General features: G+C 40.0%; 2 protein-coding genes across 4 annotated transcripts in view; both read left to right on the forward strand.

Moving 5' to 3' along the window:
- The window catches only part of LOC146648523 (disabled homolog 1-like), a 50806-nt gene extending 47485 nt beyond the window's left edge, over positions 1-3321 (forward strand). For 2 of the 3 annotated variants that reach the window (XM_085389144.1, XM_085389145.1), the window contains exons 13-15: positions 657-784; positions 1208-1292; positions 1643-3321. In XM_085389144.1, the coding sequence (XP_085245270.1) occupies positions 657-784; positions 1208-1279 (200 nt within the window). In that variant the 3' untranslated portion in view covers positions 1280-1292; positions 1643-3321. Of the gene's footprint in view, positions 1-656; positions 785-1207; positions 1297-1642 lie in introns of all 3 variants that reach the window. The other variant, XM_085389146.1, reaches the window with a different exon arrangement.
- A 1676-nt stretch (positions 3322-4997) lies between these two features.
- c8b (complement component 8, beta polypeptide) lies at positions 4998-15733 on the forward strand. The gene is made up of 12 exons (XM_085389142.1): positions 4998-5080; positions 5359-5506; positions 6587-6734; positions 11150-11291; positions 11653-11785; positions 12892-13089; positions 13252-13492; positions 13682-13810; positions 13896-14059; positions 14732-14885; positions 15203-15274; positions 15404-15733. The coding sequence occupies exons 1-12, from the start codon at positions 4998-5000 to the stop codon at positions 15556-15558; spliced, it is 1767 nt and encodes a 588-aa protein (XP_085245268.1). The 3' UTR covers positions 15559-15733.
- Positions 15734-16560: the final 827 nt, after the last annotated feature.

Consider the following 16560-nt stretch of genomic DNA (forward strand, 5'->3'; position numbering starts at 1 on the left):
AAAAAACTGGCTGCAACGACTTGGCTAACATTAGCTAAGAATGCTAAGTCATTAATCAATGAAAATACCACATATAATTGTACATTTTGTAACATAGTATGACCAAAATTTACAAAATACTTGTACATGTTTTATATTCACTGTGGTACAAATCAACACCCAAGTTAATTAGCAATTAGCTACTTAATTAGCTAATTAATAAGCAATTAGCAACTGGGCTACTGAACAAATGTTAGCACACTAACATTGCTGTACACCTGCTAAAAATCAAAAAGCTAATATGTTAGCATGCAGACATTAGCATTCACCTCAGTTTTATATAGCCTACATAATGTCACAAAACTACTAGCATGTCTGTACATTTTGCCTTGTGTCTTTACAGCTTTAACCGAAAAACTCTGTTAACCTTAAGAAAATGAAGAGGGTTGTCCTAAGTTTTATAGAATGTCAAGTACATTAGATAAAAAGGATAGGTGATGACAAGCAATAAAGGTCATAGTTTTAAACTTACTGCTTCCCTATAAGCACATCCATGCTACCAGCCACGATGCCAGAATACTGACAGAGCAGATTAGCACAAAATCCATCTATAAGTCCTTTTACTGTGTTCTGTGAATATTTTTCTTTCATCTTCATGATTATGTTCTTTTCCTTAGCATCCACTCCAGCCCCACAGCAGAGCTCATCTTCAGACTGCCCCCCTTCCCAAGGCAGTGACCCACCCACAGATCACTCCCCTGTTGACCCTGAGGGCAACTCCAGCAACGCTAAGGAGGAACAATCGGTGAGGACGGCCCCTCTGGGGGTCATGTCAGTCATTTAGATTCATAGATTTTTCATAGAACAGCTGACTAGCATGATGCTACAATCCATTACTGCCACATGGGTGACCTATTCTCAATTATGTAACATGTAATTACGCAGATTAGAATGTCGTGATTATTATGGCCAAATTCGATGAGAGTTTAACCTTTTTTCTAGAAAAATGCCAAGTCAATTAAACACGAAAGGTCAAAAATGATTTAAGTGCTTTGATTAGATCATGTATAATAAGGCAAAATTTCAAGGTAATTAAACTCGATGTCACTTTCCTAAATGTTTTCCTGTTTTTCGGGGAAATGCAGGAGGTTTAACAAGCTGAGGATCGCCTGATCTTGACAAACACGTCACGTCTAAAGGAGAAATTTTATTGTGTTTTCTCTCTCAGGGCTCTGCCGTTGTGCCCAGCGAAGCTGCTGATCCTCCACAGGATCAGACATGTCCACAGGAAGACAGCTAGAGAACATCAGACAGTGAGTTGGTATTTCATGGTTTCCTTCTTTCTCTGATTTTCTCAGTTAAATATCAGCTGTCTTCACATTGTTGCATTTGGGTCCTCTCTCCCCAGCTCCTCTCATCCTGCTCTTCCCTCTCTCTGTCTCTTTTTATTATCCCTGTATTTTCACCTGTCAGTATATCTCCTTTTTCCATGTGAATGAGTGGCCAGTTGAGAAAGGGCCTTGGTTTAAATTCTGTTTCTGTCCTCCAGCTCTCTGCTTCGTCACAGAAATAAGGAAGGCACAATGTTGCCACCTTGTGACGAAAGTTGTAACAGCACTAGTGCCGCTAAGTGATTTTGAAATTATTGCTGTTTGTCTTTTAGGGTGATGGAAGCTCTAAAGGCCGAAACATGAGCTCACGAGAAAAAGAAGAAAAGAGAGATGAGCGACTGTGAGCAGCAGCATCTCACAGCCTGAAACACAAACTGCTGTTTTTTTTTCAACCTTTAAAGGATATTTTGGCAGTTATTTAATAGCTGGCTATCCTAGGATCTGCTTTCCTCCAGAGGCCGCTTACTGTACTGTACTGTACTCCAGACTTTGGCTTCATCGTCCAATCAATTGACCTTTCAACCAGGAAGTGACCTTTTATCTTTGACCGAAACTGACAACAGGAGGTGATTGCGTCCTCCTGTTCTGGATTAATGAGTTTATATCTGCAATGATGTAAAAGACAAAAGAAAAAAACAACATGGTTACACTGATGATGCAAATTATTTTTTGGAAAAGAGAGAGGAGCAGTGTCCTACTGGATGCGGTTGACCTTCAAGTTCGTCAGCTGCCACCAGCAAACACTGTGCACAGCAGGAAGATTTGCCAAATGTTCTCATAGCGTCGCTCCACCGACTCAGCCATTTGCATGAACAGACCTAACATGGGTTCAGCGGACTCGGCTGTGAGCAGAGCTGATCTCCGCAGCTTCCTTCTAGGCCTGCAACAAATTTTTAAAAAAAGAAAGGTTATTTCATTTTTGTTTTTATTTTATAAGCTGTGAATTCTCGGTTGATGACGCTGAGTCACTGCAGATATCCACATGACTCTGAGGCATCAGCATGGAAATCAAGATTTGCCAAACATCTATTTTGTAAATAAGAATCTTCCCAGTCCCCCACACCCGAGCCTCTGTGCCATAAGATAGCTCTCTGCCTCTTGGATGCCAACTACCTGTGTTTCTCTCAAACAATGCCCTACCAGCACCTCCTTCTTCTTTGTTTTCTTTTTTTTTTTTTTTGACATCTGGACATTTGTTTCACCTTTTTCTTTTCTTTTTTTAAATTTCAAAAACTGTCTTCTGTTCAGTTAGTGAGAAATGAACTGTGAATCTGTGTTACATTGTCATTAAAAAGAAAATTTAAAAAAACTACTAGACCCAGTTTTTGCTCATTTTGAACTTGAAATATGACACGAGCGACGGGGCCGGAACCACAACCGCTTTTTCTTTTTTGTTGTAGTGATAGGACGCTTTGCTTTTTAGATATTTGACATTTCCAACTGAGGTCACGTTGTTTACACTTTGCCTGTCATCTAACCGTATCTCTGGTTTAATAGGCGAGCAGAATCAACTCATCCTGCACTGACGTGGCTCGATCACGCCAAGCTCGGAGACGGTCGATAGCGTTTCAATGCCTTATCGCGTTTCTTTTTATCGTCTTTTATCGTTTTCTTTTTCATTTGTCGGTGTATACAGTAAGCAGGTCATTGTTGTGACAAAGCACTTAGGCATACTGTAGGTCTGCTCCACTGAAGTAAGACGGTTGAAAAGACAGGCAACTTTATATAATATGAACAATAGAGATATCACTATTAACTGCTAGACTTACAAAAACAAATGGTAACTGTACCCCTGCTTGTGTAAGAAAAATGAGAAATAGTCCCAAAATATTTTGTAAATTTTATTTATGGAATTAAGAATTGTCATGAAAAAGGAAAAAAAAAGGACTTTTGTACGTCTATGACTTCCCCCATACACTGTACCCATGCCACTGTTCAGTCACAAATAAAATACCATGTGATTCCCACCATTGCCTTTGCTTTTTTTTTTTTTAGTGTGTGTGTATGTGTATGAAAAATTACATCTCCATTTTTACAGATTCATCCATATTTAAGCAAGTATTTTAGAGGGGGAAACATTTTGCTGAATCTGCAAAAAACTCATTATCTGGTTTTCGAAAAGTGGTGACTGTTTTAGTGACAAATCAAAAAATTGCTATTGTGCAGTTTGGTGTACCCGAGTTTTTTCTCCTTGTTTCCCTTCGTTAATAACGGCTTCCTGATAGCCACCCTCCCACTGAGGCCATTTCTAATTAAAATTCAATGAACAGTGAATAGATCAGCTGAAGATTCAGATGCGTCTTTCAGGACATGTGTCGGGTCTTTCTGGGATTTTTCCCCCAGCGTGACTTTCAGATACTGTTCGTCACTTTCTTCTGTCTTCTATTTGTCCAGTTTCCTCAGATGTTTGAATAACACACTGCACACCATGCTAAGCTAAGATGTGCCATTTTTTGCTGCTCCTTATTGGTGCAAAAGTATGTCTGTAAAACTGTACTTTGGCATTTTTCATAGATGCAACTAAAGAAATTGGAACAAAATATCATTTAAATGCATTGAAATATCCATAGGTCAGTCTTAAGTGGTTTAACAACAACGACAACAAAGCCACTCATGTGAAAATGATCAGGTACATAGACAGGACTGGAAATAAGTGGAAAAGTAACCAATGTAAGAAAATGTCTAAAGACACAATTTAATTTGCTAGGTTTTGTGATTCTAGCCCAGTTTGAATGAGTAATAGGTCAGTGTTAGTGGCTCAACAAACAAACAGAAAACATTCCTGGAAAAATGGCCAGAAACATGGACTGGACTGAAAATGAGGAGAAAGAAGAACTTTGAAAGACCTTTGGAAAGCCTGGAGAACTATCGCTCAAGACCACTTTAAAACATTACAACAAAGTCTGGCTCCTTCAAAACAAAATAGAAAGAAATTAGGGGTGGCTCAAGACTTTTGCACAGGAGTGTATATACTTTACTACTGTACTTAAATGTCTGCATGTGACTTAGCTTCTACCACTACTATCTTTACAAAGCAGAAGCCTAAATTTTGAATGTATAACATGACAAAGCAGCCGTTGCACACTCAGTGTGAGTAATGGCAGTTTCTTTACTTTCATTGCTTTTCACTAAGTACAGCTGACTCCTGTGGTTGTGTCATTCTGTGAAATCCCGCAAACCAGTCAAGATAAATAAAGCTTAAAGGTCACACGTAGGGAAACATGATTCAAATGACTTTGCTGGAATTTTCTTCATTACAAACTCTTGATATTTCACCACTGGCATATTTTAATGGAAATACTTTATAGGCATCCAGATTCATTGATTCCTACAGATTATACAGACTAAGGTTTATGAAAACTAAAAATACATCCATATAATTTGGGCTGACCAAACCTGCAAGCTCTGCAAATTCTATAATGTTTAAGTAAACTTGAGGTATGTGTCCCAGCCACACAGACAACACCATAACATTGGCTTTGTGGCCCTGAATGCCTGCAGTATTCTGACTCCAGCTCCACATCTGACTTTAATGGCAGCAGTTCATATACAGTCCATTATTGATCAGGCTTTGTTTACATAGAGAGCAGAGTGTCTTCTCCTCATTCACAGTCAGTCACAACACACATGCTTTCTGTGGTGATACAGAGCAGTGCAATCAATTTGCACAGTTGTCTACTCCACGTTACTTTGAGTTTGGTGCTGCTAAGGTAGGAGATTTATTTTTTTTAACTGCAATGAATTGATAAGCTTATTTTTCATTTGCTGAGTAGGTTCCACAGGAATTAATTGTTGTAACTATTTATCTGTCAAAGACCAGCTGACAAACTAGGAAGTTTAGAAGCACCTCATTTGACACTTAAATCTGTGTTCCTTTCACAAGCTATTATATTTTGATCAGATGCTTTTGAAAAAAGCACATGACCTTTGCTCCCAGTGCCGCATTGCTCTATTTGTTTTGATGTGATTTTTAATCTGCATGTAACAGTAACTTTGCAGTGGCCACAGGAAGCAATGAAGACCCTAGCAGTCGTCAAGCCCGGTCAGTGGGTGACCCAGTGGTAATTCACCCAGTGGATTGCATTTTGTCAGAGTGGAGCGCATGGTCACGTTGTGACGTCTGTCAAAAGAAGAAAGTAAGTATAATGGCTATGAGATGTTAGTTAAATCAACAAGAACATACAGTGAAATCTGCAGAAATATGACTGGATCTCATCAGACAATCTGATTCATGCAGCTATGCATAAGCTAAGCGTGTGCTGCCTCACAGAGCAGCTGACCAGTGGACAAATACAAGCAGAACTTTAGTCTGAATGCAATGCTTTAATAAAAAATTAGAAAAAAATACAGTCATTGTTAGTCCAAGAATGTGGAACAGCCTGTGATTCAGCCTCATGTGAATTTACCCCCAACAGTGGTTGGTCATTGGTTATACTGTAGACTGCTTTAGAGATAGGGCAAACAAAAAGAGGTATTAAAGACTATTTAAAAGAATTTGTTTGAAAGTAGATGAGCAGAGCGTACTATTATCAAGTCTGAACCATGAAGCTTCAGGCAGCAGTCGGCTAATAGTAGATCATCTACAGTGGAAACGGCTTGCCTGGTTTAGTCCAAATGTAGAATTTGCCTAGAAGACCTATATATTTTAAAAATAAATCTGCTAAATTATGCTAAATATAAAAATGCTAAATTAGCAACTAACTTAGCATTGTTTCAATGGGAATTTTTGGCAAAAGGCAAATAAAATATGTTTCCTAAAATATCAAAAGTTGAAACAAAATCTTTCATCTCAAACTCAGAAATCAAGCAATACTATTTTTAGTTTAACTAACCCACAGAATTACTAGCCAGATAAACTTCTTAAATCAAATGTTACATTTCCACAGATTAGCTTAATTTAGCGTAGTTTAGACTGGATGAATCATTCCTATGGGGCTAGGATTGAGAGCTAAATCTGGAGCATTCTACATTTTGACACTTGTGACCTGTTTTTGTGAAAGCTGAGAGCTCAGTGTCTGGTGAAGGACTCAGCTGATATACTTCAGTGCTCTATTTTATCCACTTTACAAGTAAAGGGATTAATAACCTTGACATGACAAAGTGGAAAGAGCCTGCTAATGTGATTTCAGCTGATAGCTCCCCGGGAGCAGTTTTCAGGCCACCGTTATTGGATACTGGCAAAATCTCTTGTGTTTCTGTGACCCGCAACATCACAGTATCGCTATGCCAAAGTGGAGCAGCCTTCTCAGTTTGGAGGGGAACAGTGCAATTCCCATGCCAGGGAGGAGGAGGCCTGTAATGTTCCAGCCCGCTACACTTGTGACAGTGTTCCTCTCTGTGAGGGCTTCCTCTGCACCCAAACAGGTAACTCCAACAGTCGGAATAGAAATCACACAGCAGTAGTTTTTCAGTGTTTAAGAATTCACATTGCATGGACGTTACTGTTATGTGTTTGATATAATCAAGTCTTCTTTCCAGTCAGAAAATTTCAAATTATCTAGCAATTTAATTTTTACTGGGTTCAGCCACTATATAATCGTAAATTATCTATTTTTAAACAAAGTTTTTGACTGTCCAACCTAGATACAACTTAAATTTTACGGATTGACCTATTTTCTGAGTGACTAGAAAAATGAGATTGTGGGGGGAGACTTGTGGGGATAGGTTAGGCAAGGCAAGGCAAGGCAAGTTTATTTGTATAGCACAATTCAACAACAAGGTGATTCAAAGTGCTTTACAGAGACATTAGAAACAAGAACAAATAAAAAGCATGATTTAAAATTGATTAAAACAAGCAAATAAACTAACTAACTAATTAACAAACAAACAAACAAACAAACAAAACAGTATATAAAATCAAAACAGATAAAATCAGAACAGTAGATAAAATCAGTAGTTAAATGTAAGTTTTGAAATTTAAGCTTAAAGTGTGGATTTGGTGCTTTATTCAAATGCAGCTGAGAACAGGTGAGTCTTCAACCTGGATTTAAATAAACTGAGTGTTTCAGCTGATCTGAGGCTTTCTGGGAGTTTGTTCCAGATATAAGGAGCATAAAAGCTGAATGCAGCTTCTCCGTGTCTGGTTCTGACTCTGGGAACTGATAAAAGACCGGATCCAGATGACCTGAGGGATCTGGAAGGTTCATACTGGGTCAGGAGGTCATTGATGTATTTTGGTCCTAAACCATTCAGAGCTTTATAGGCCAGCATCAGAAGTTTAAAGTCTATCCTCTGACGGACAGGCAGCCAGTGTAAGGACCTCAGAGCTGGACTGATGTGGTCCACTTTTTTGGTCTTAGTGAGGACTCGAGCAGCAGAGTTCTGAATGAGCTGTAGTTGTCTGACTGATTTTTTAGGTAGACCTGTAAAGATGCTGTTACAGTAATCAAGCCTACTAAAGATGAATGCATGGACTAGTTTTTCCAGGTCCTGTTGAGACATCAGATCTTTTATCCTTGATATATTCTTGAGGTGATAGTAAGCTGACTTTGTTATTGTCTTAATGTGTTTTTCTAAGTTTAGGTCTGCATCCATCACTACACCCAAATTTCTCGCCTGGTTTGTGGTTTTTAGATGTATAGATTGAAGTTCTCTGGTGACCTGTAATCATTTTTCTTTGGCTCCAAAGACTATTACCTCAGTTTTGTTTTTGTTTAGCTGGAGAAAATTGTGGCACAACCAGTCATTGATTTCCTCAATGCATTTACCAAGAGCCTGTACAGGGCCTCGGTCTCCTGGTGACATTGTGATATATATTTGTGTGTCATCTGCATAGCTGTGATAGTTTATTTTGTTGTTGTTTATAATCTGTGCCAGTGGGAGCATGTAGATGTTAAACAGAAGGGGTCCCAAGATGGAACCTTGGGGAACTCCACATGTGATACTTGTCTGCTCAGATGTGAAGTTACCTATTGATACAAAGTATTTCCTGTTTTCTAAGTATGTTTTGAACCAGTTTAGTACAGTTCCTGAAAGACCTGTCCAGTTCTCCAGTCGTTTGAGTAATATGTTGTGGTCAACTGTATCAAATGCTGCACTGAGATCCAGTAAAACTAGGACTGACATTTTTCCACTGTCTGTATTCAGACATATGTCATTAAACACTTTGGTCAGAGCAGTTTCAGTGCTGTGGTTCTGTCTAAAACCTGACTGGAAGGCATCGTAGCAATTATTCTGTTTTAAGAAGTAACTGAGCTGTTGAGAAACTGCTTTTTCAATGATCTTACTTAAAAACGGGAGATTTGAGATCGGCCTGTAGTTGTTCATTTGTGTCTTGTCAAGATTGTCCTTTTTCAGTATAGGTTTGATTACAGCAGTTTTTAGTGATTCTGGAAACACACCTGATAGTAAAGAAAAGTTGACGATCTGTAACAGGTCTGACTCTAAAGTCTTTGAGACCTTTTTGAAAAAACTTGTTGGCAGGACATCTAAACAGCAGGAGGAGGAGTTCAGTTGACCTAAGATGTCCTCCAGGTCTTTGCTGTTAATAGGTTGAAACTGTTTCATGGTGTTTAAACAGTTTTTTGGTGGACACAGTACATATCCTGGATCTGCTGTTGATGTACCAATTGCTTGTCTAATTTTTTGGATTTTTTCAGTGAAGAATTTGGCAAAGTCATTGCAGGCCATGGTCGAATGAAGTTCAGCTGCCACTGACACAGGAGGGTTTGTTAGCCTGTCAACTGTAGAAAATAAGACCCGAGCATTATGGCTGTTTTTAGTGATGATGTCAGAGAAGTAGGACCTCCTTGCATTCCTCAGTTGTAAATTATAATTGTGAAGTTTCTCTTTATAAATGTCATAATGAACCTGGAGGTTTGTTTTTCTCCATCTGCGCTCAGCTTTCCTACACTCTCTTTTTTCATTTTTCACCAGTGTGGAGTTTCTCCATGGAGACTTTTTCCTTCCAGAGATAACCTTCACCTTAATGGGAGCAATAGTGTCCATTACATTTAACATGTTAGCATTGAAGCTATTGACGAGCTCATTGACTGACCCTCTGGGCAGGTCAGGTGTTAATGGGAAGACCTGGTTAAAAATTGCACTACTGTGTTCAGTTATACACCGTTTTGTGATCACTGTTGTTGATATATTTGTGTGGGCTGAGATTTTACTTTCAAAGAAAACACAGTAATGATCAGACAGGCCCACATCAGACACAGTAACCTTTGAAATGCTCAGGCCTTTGGAGATCAGTAGGTCAAGAGTGTGTCCTCTATTATGTGTGGCCTCTGTTACATGCTGAGTCAGCCCAAAGTTGCCCAGAGTGTTACTCAGGTCTTTAGTCCCTTTGTCCTGAGGGTTGTCCACATGAATGTTAAAATCCCCAACAATAATTACACAGTCAAAATCAACACAGATCACAGACAGCAGTTCACTGAGGTCATTAAAAAAGTCTGTGCAGTATTTGGGAGGCCTGTAAACATTAAGAAACACAACTTTGGATGGGGCCTTCAGCTGTAAAGCCACATATTCAAAAGACTGAAAACTTCCAGGAGATAGCTGCTTACATTGAAATGATTCATTAAATAAGACAGCAACCCCTCCTCCTCTCCTGCTCACCCTGGCCTCACTGATAAAACTGTAGTTAGGAGGGGTCGTCTCGATGAGAACAGCTCCACTGTTACTTTGGTCCAACCAAGTTTCAGTTAAAAACATAAAATCAAGGCTGTGCTCAGTGATTAAATCATTAATTAAAAATGTTTTCCCAGCTAGAGATCTAATGTTTAATAAAGCCAACTTAAGTGTTTTAGAGGTATTACTTGTCCCCTCGTGTTTGGGAGCAGTCTGTGGCACACAAGGTATGTTTACTATGTTTAAAGATCTTTTAGAGTGCAGCTCTCTGTGTTTTGACCAGGCCACATGTCTCCTGTCACCTAAAAGTACAGAAATTTTAAAACCTTCTAGTAAACAGGGTCCCAGCTTCTCCTGGGAAAAGTCATCACTGCCATAATCCTCACAGCCCGGACCCTTCACACATCACACATCAGACTGCGGAGACAGGGCATGAAGAGGAACTAAGGGGGGCAAGGCTGGGCAATGTGACTTCGATAATTGATTAATCCAAATTGTCACTAGGTGTGAATGTGAGTGTGAATGGTTCTCTGTCCCTATGTGTTAGCCCTGCGACAGACTGGCGACCTGTCCAGGGTGTACCCCGCCTTTCGCCCTATGACAGCTGGGATAGGCTCCAGCGCCCCCCGCGACCCTGAAAAGGATAAGCGGAAGCGAATGGATGGATGGATAGAAAAACGAGATTGCAGCACAAATGAACATCCTCCAAAGGGTGACAGGGGGTCAGCAGGGGTCTTGAAATAGAGCGGCTAGTCCTCCAGGATGCAAGGAGCCAGTTGAGGTGGTTGAGACATCTGACCAGGATGCCTCCTTAGTGCCTCCTAGGTGATGTGTTCAGGGAAGAGGCCACAGGGAAGACCCAGGATTCACTGGAGAGATTACATTTTGGGATAAGTTGTGACTTTCCGGAGTCAATATTCTTTATTTGGAGCAGAGTCCAACTTGCTTTATTCCCTAAGCTTAGCAAACTGATGACCACCACTTGACAAAGAGACATGTTGAGAATCAAATCAACTCTTCATCTAATTCTTATCTAACTCTTCACTTGAAAGTAAAGATCCACTTTTGAAACACATTTTTTTTTTGATTTTATGTTACAGATAATTTTGCAAAATGGATCCAATTCTGCAAACATACTTATTCTGCACACTGCCTGTCTGGAAAGAAGTCATGGTTTAACACCATATATTCCTCTACTCTGTCAGGTCGCTGTATTCCTAGAACTCTGCAGTGTAATGGGGAGGATGACTGTGGGGACATGTCAGATGAAAATGGCTGCAGGAAGGTTCCCAAGCCCTGCAGGCAGGAGGCTGAGGAGTACTGGGGAATCGAAAACCTTGCCAAAGGGTGAGCTATGTTTCCACTAGTCTGTCTCTTGTGCAAGTCCAAATTATTGTTATTACTTGTGTTTTATGTACTTTGTACTTCTATCCAAGCATGTTAGGGATAGCTCAGTAGGTAGAGTGGTGGCCCCATGATCGGAAGGTCGGGGGTTCGACTCCACTGAACGGCTACCCTGAGGTACCCCTGAGCAAGGTACCATCCCTACACACTGCTCCCCGGGCTCTGCACTGGTGGCTGCCCACTGCTTCACTGGGTGAATGGGTTAAATGCAGAGGAACTATTTCCCTATGGGGACTAACACGCACACTTTACATGTTACTCTTCTAAATCCAATCCATGCACAGAATTATTGCTGTTCTTTCAGAATAAACATCTTGAACAGTAACCTGGAAGGAGTGGTGCTTGATAACAGATACTATGCAGGCAGCTGCCTGCCCCACTACATCCAGGACGTCAGATTCAGGAAGCCCTACAACTTACAACAGTATACCTTTCAGGTGAAAAAGCAGACAAACACACTTCTGTCCAGTATTGTGGTCTAGTATTCATAAACGAATTCATTTACTAATGGTTTGTTGAAGTTTTAAAACAAAATTGTTGCCATGTTGCCATGTTGCTATGCCATTGTTATATCATTGCAGTATCATCTGTGTTCAAAGTACTCTTAATATGACTATTTGTTTTAAGTTTTTATTATTTTTTGAACATTTAAAGAAACAGTAGGGGTCCGAGGCACTTTCCAAAGTGTTAAAATAAGACGAACACAGGTCACAAGCCCAGTGTTTAACACTGAAGCCTGCTTTTTCTAGCTCTGGCACCTCGCCTCTGTCCCCCAATAGGCACAGTCTTGGTGATCTAGGAAACTTAAATTTCACCCAGCCCTCCATATATTTTAAAACATTTTCCCATATTGGGGAGACCAGTGGATATTCCCACATAGCTTGCACTAGCTTACCCTTTGCTTTTTATGCACTTCCAACACAAGTCATGTTTACTAATTTTATAAAGTCTCATCTGTGTGTAATAGTACCTGTTAAGAATTTTATATTGGATAAATTTACCTCTAGCTTCCCTTATGTAAAACCCATTTTCAGAGATGATTGAATCCCATGTTCCCTTATCAAAGGATCAATCCAGATCTTTTTGTAAGTAAGGGTGTAAGTAAAATGAAATTCTCTAGAAGATTTGTCTCCTGAGACAGCTTTATTTTATCTTTCAAACAATCTCTAATGGCCGGGTCCTTCCAAATTAAACTTTACTGTCAGATCATTAAAAGACATGAGCGTGTTCTCTTCTTTTAAATCACTTTTTTGTGCCATTGTGGCCAGTAAATTGTTTGTTTACCTTTTTTAATTTTGGGGTTGTGCCACAGGGGTGCACATTTTTGAAAGTATGGGGACAGATTAAAGCTCTTGTGAATCTTGCCACGCCATTTTTGAAAACTTTAAAATAGGGTTTTCTACTCTACACCCTTTGTTGTCTTGTTTTTGAGCTAACACCTCAATGGGGGTGAACAGAAAGGCCAGTTCACGCTTAATATGACTAATTAACCATTACCATTTAGTTTTCACACAAAACATTTAATTTTTTTTTTTGTCCACAGACGAGAGGCTCCTATGATTTTAGCCTGCAGGCTTTTGAATCCTACTCTGACTACATGGACTACACCATGAAGGAGCGCACTAGCAAAACCGTTGTTTCCATCGGCTTTGGCATTCCAGGAATTTTCGAGTTTGGCATCAACTACAATGATAACAAATACAGCAAGTCAGTTAAGAAACTTCGCAGTGCCTCTGGGACGGTGAGGTGTCATGTTTTGGGTTGTTTTTAATGCGTGCAGATCTCTTTACGTTACCTTGAACTTCTCACTCTGTTTTCAAATATCCACATATCCAAAATGTATGTTGTATTCTTAACACAGTAGGCATTGTGATAACTTTGACCTGCATTCTCTGATGCCCAGACAAACAGCTTTGTGAGGGCCAAGGCAGAGCTGGAGTTGGCCCAGTACATGCTGAAGCCGGATGATTTAATGCTACACCCCGAGTTTCTACGGCGCCTACGCGCCCTGCCGCAGGCTTATGATTATGGGGAATACAGGCAGATTTACAGGGACTATGGCACCCACTATGTCACCGAGGCTGCCCTCGGAGGAGACTATGAGCACACCATTATTTTGGACAAAGAGAAGCTTGCAAAGACAGGTAGGAGTCCTCAACAAGCTTTAGTTAGGCGTTCTCAGTCAGTTGTTTCCATATTTAGATGACATGACAAGAAATCCTAGACCGTTACTGTTAGAAATAAGCTGTCAACACTTTAAGACTGTTTGAACTAGTCTTTGCTTTATTTCGTGAAAGAAATGGTCTCTGAGGGGTTTTTTCTCTTTATCCCAGAATATTCTTTAGAAGACTACAAGAACTGCGTAGAGGCAGGTTTAAAGGTTGGCGCAAATATAGACGGTATCTATTTATCATTGGGGTTTCACGGAGGATCCTGTGATGGCCTGCTGAACGAGATGGGAGGTGGGATCTCCTGTTTGATCATAGTTCTGTCAGTCTGTCTTACATTGAGCAAATAAGCTTAAGTAAGTAATTTGTCTCTTTCCAGAGGAGAAAAGGACTGGCAGTGTGGTGGAAGACTTTGTTGCTATCGTAAGAGGTGGAAGTAGCGAATCCGTCTCTGCTTTGTTGTCCAAGAAGCTTCCCACCCCTGAACTAATGAGGCTATGGGGTGAAGGTGTGCGGTTCAACCCTGACTTCATTCGCCAAACGGTGAGTTCAGTTCATTTCAGTTCAATTAAATTTTATTTATATAGCACCAAATCACAGTAACAGACGCCTCAATGTGCTTTCTATTGTAAGGGGAAGATACTAAAATAACAAAGAAAACAACAATAATCAGATGAACTTCTATTAGCAAGGAAGAGCCAGGCTCAGGAAGAGCAGCCAGCCTGGGAACCCCCCAGCAGCCTAGGCCTATTGCAGTTTTTCTGTCTATTGCTTCTATTTTGGCTGTGCTACATGCTGGAGTCCCACACATAATACTCTACAATGGGTGTGTTTGTTTTTGTCTATATTTTTTTTTTTTACATGAATGCAGTAAATAGTTCATTTTGTTCATTTTTTTTTAAAATATTTCTCAGCTTCAGCTCAAAAATGTGATGGAATTATTCACACGGCATCTGACCTCACTAATTGATGCATGACAAGCACTGGCACAATCACACAGTGGCAAAGTACAAACCGAGCTGATCAATGGCAAGAGCAAACACAAAATGATGCCAAAAAGCAAGTGTGCCAAAGACAAATAGGCTGCCTTGCTGCAGCACAGTCAGGTTTCAGCACTTGTGGAGCTTCCCAGTAAGCTCAGTACAAAAAAGGGAGAGAGTTTTATTTGGACAGTAAAAAGATCCTGGATTTAAAACAGTATTTATGTCTTATTAGACACGGCCACTCCATGAGCTGGTGACCTCCAGAGACTTTTCCCAGCATGCTGTCCTGAAAAGAAGCCTGAAGAGAGCCCTGTCAGAGTACTTGGCAGAGGCTAGTCCATGCCGGTGTGCTCCCTGTCGCAACAATGGAGTGGCTGTTCTGAAAGGTAACCCAGTTGTTGTTGTTGAGCAACAACTATTAACATGGAGTGATTCCTTTGTTCCATCTCCATCATTTATTCACAGAAAACTCAATGCACTACTTTGTATCATAAGCTACTTATGATAGCTTTACTTTGATGTAATAAGGATGTGTCTTTCATCAAAGACTCAAGAAGTAATTGCAACATCTTAGTACAATCCCATTTTTCTACTGTTTTGTTTAAGTTTCAGCTGAAACAAAATCTAAATGCGATATCTGGTGATGATTATAGTGATGGCAAATAGTGACAGTGAAGGAAATATCTTTTTTTCTTCTTAACAGGTACAAAGTGTGACTGTGTTTGTCCTTTTGGCTATACTGGAAGAGCCTGTGAGATCACTAATAGGAAAAAAGGTTAAGACAACTTTAAAAAACAATAACAATAATAATAATAATCTGGTAACAGTGTTGTATTTGTTTTATTTATGTCCACTAATTGTGCTGAGACACTGACAGGAGGTATGGTTTGATCCGTTCTGACAGAAATAGTCATTGATGGCAACTGGAGCTGCTGGGGTGCGTGGTCATCCTGCAGCGGAGGGCAAAAGACAAGAAGTCGACAGTGCAACAACCCTCTACCCAGCAATGGAGGCAGGGCATGCACAGAACTGCAGCAAGAGTCTACTGCCTGCTTTTAAAATCCCCTGTCAAAGATGCCATAAAGATTTATAAAAGAGATGTTCAGTGTCTGGTACATTTGTCTTGTATTTGACTGTCCAGTGTGACATGATGATTCTCCTTGACAATGCTTCATCTCCCTATTCAAGTATTAAAAAAAATGTTAACCCCAATGGATTATGTCTTGATTCTAGGCCTCGTCTTTGTATTTTTTATCCCGACCTGTTTCAGATACTTAGCTTCTGTTAACAAGATTCGACCGTCAGATTTAAAGTAATTCACAAAAGTACAATACTGTGCAGCTGGAGGTGCTGGAGGTGCTGGAGGTGCTGGGGTGCGTGGTCACTCTGCAGTGGAGGCCAAAAGACAAGGAGAGAAGTGGTAAATGGACTGGTTCTTATAAAGTGCTTTTAAAAAATAAAAGTATATATATTTATTTATTTTTGCCATACTTGAGCGCTCAAAAAGCTTTTTACAACATGTCTCATTCATCCATTCATGAAAGCACTTTTCTCTACGGCTAACACTCACAAACATTAACACTCAAATGGAACCATTTGGAATAATTTGGGGTGCAGCATTTTGTCCAAGGATACTTTGGCATGCAGGCTGGAGCAGTCCAGGATCAAACTCCCAGCCTTCCATTTGGTAGATGATCTGCTTCTACCTCCTGAGCCAAAAAACACCCCACAGTGGAAAATACGTGCAGAGATTTATTGAAACGTATGAAAGGATCATAATAAATACAGTATGTAAGGCAAAAACAGAGTTTGGACAGTCTTAACAACCATTTCTCATTGGTGAGGATCAAATGTCTTTCAGATACTTTTCATTTGCTGTAGATGGTCTTTTAGGCAAGTTACTTTTTCATTTTTCCTCCACTTGTTTAGTTTCCTCAAATTTTTTATTGACACACTGCACACTGTGGCAAGCTATGGCAATTTTTCAGCTAAAGACTCTTTGGGAATCAGCTTGTTGGTGCAAAAATACCATTTTATGCCTCTCAACTTGTGTTGTCTTTG

This window comes from Rhamphochromis longiceps, linkage group LG18 (assembly GCF_057381845.1).
Source record: "Rhamphochromis longiceps isolate RC_006_pf linkage group LG18, R_longiceps_female_GT1.1, whole genome shotgun sequence".
In the NCBI taxonomy this organism is placed as follows: Eukaryota; Metazoa; Chordata; class Actinopteri; order Cichliformes; family Cichlidae; genus Rhamphochromis; species Rhamphochromis longiceps.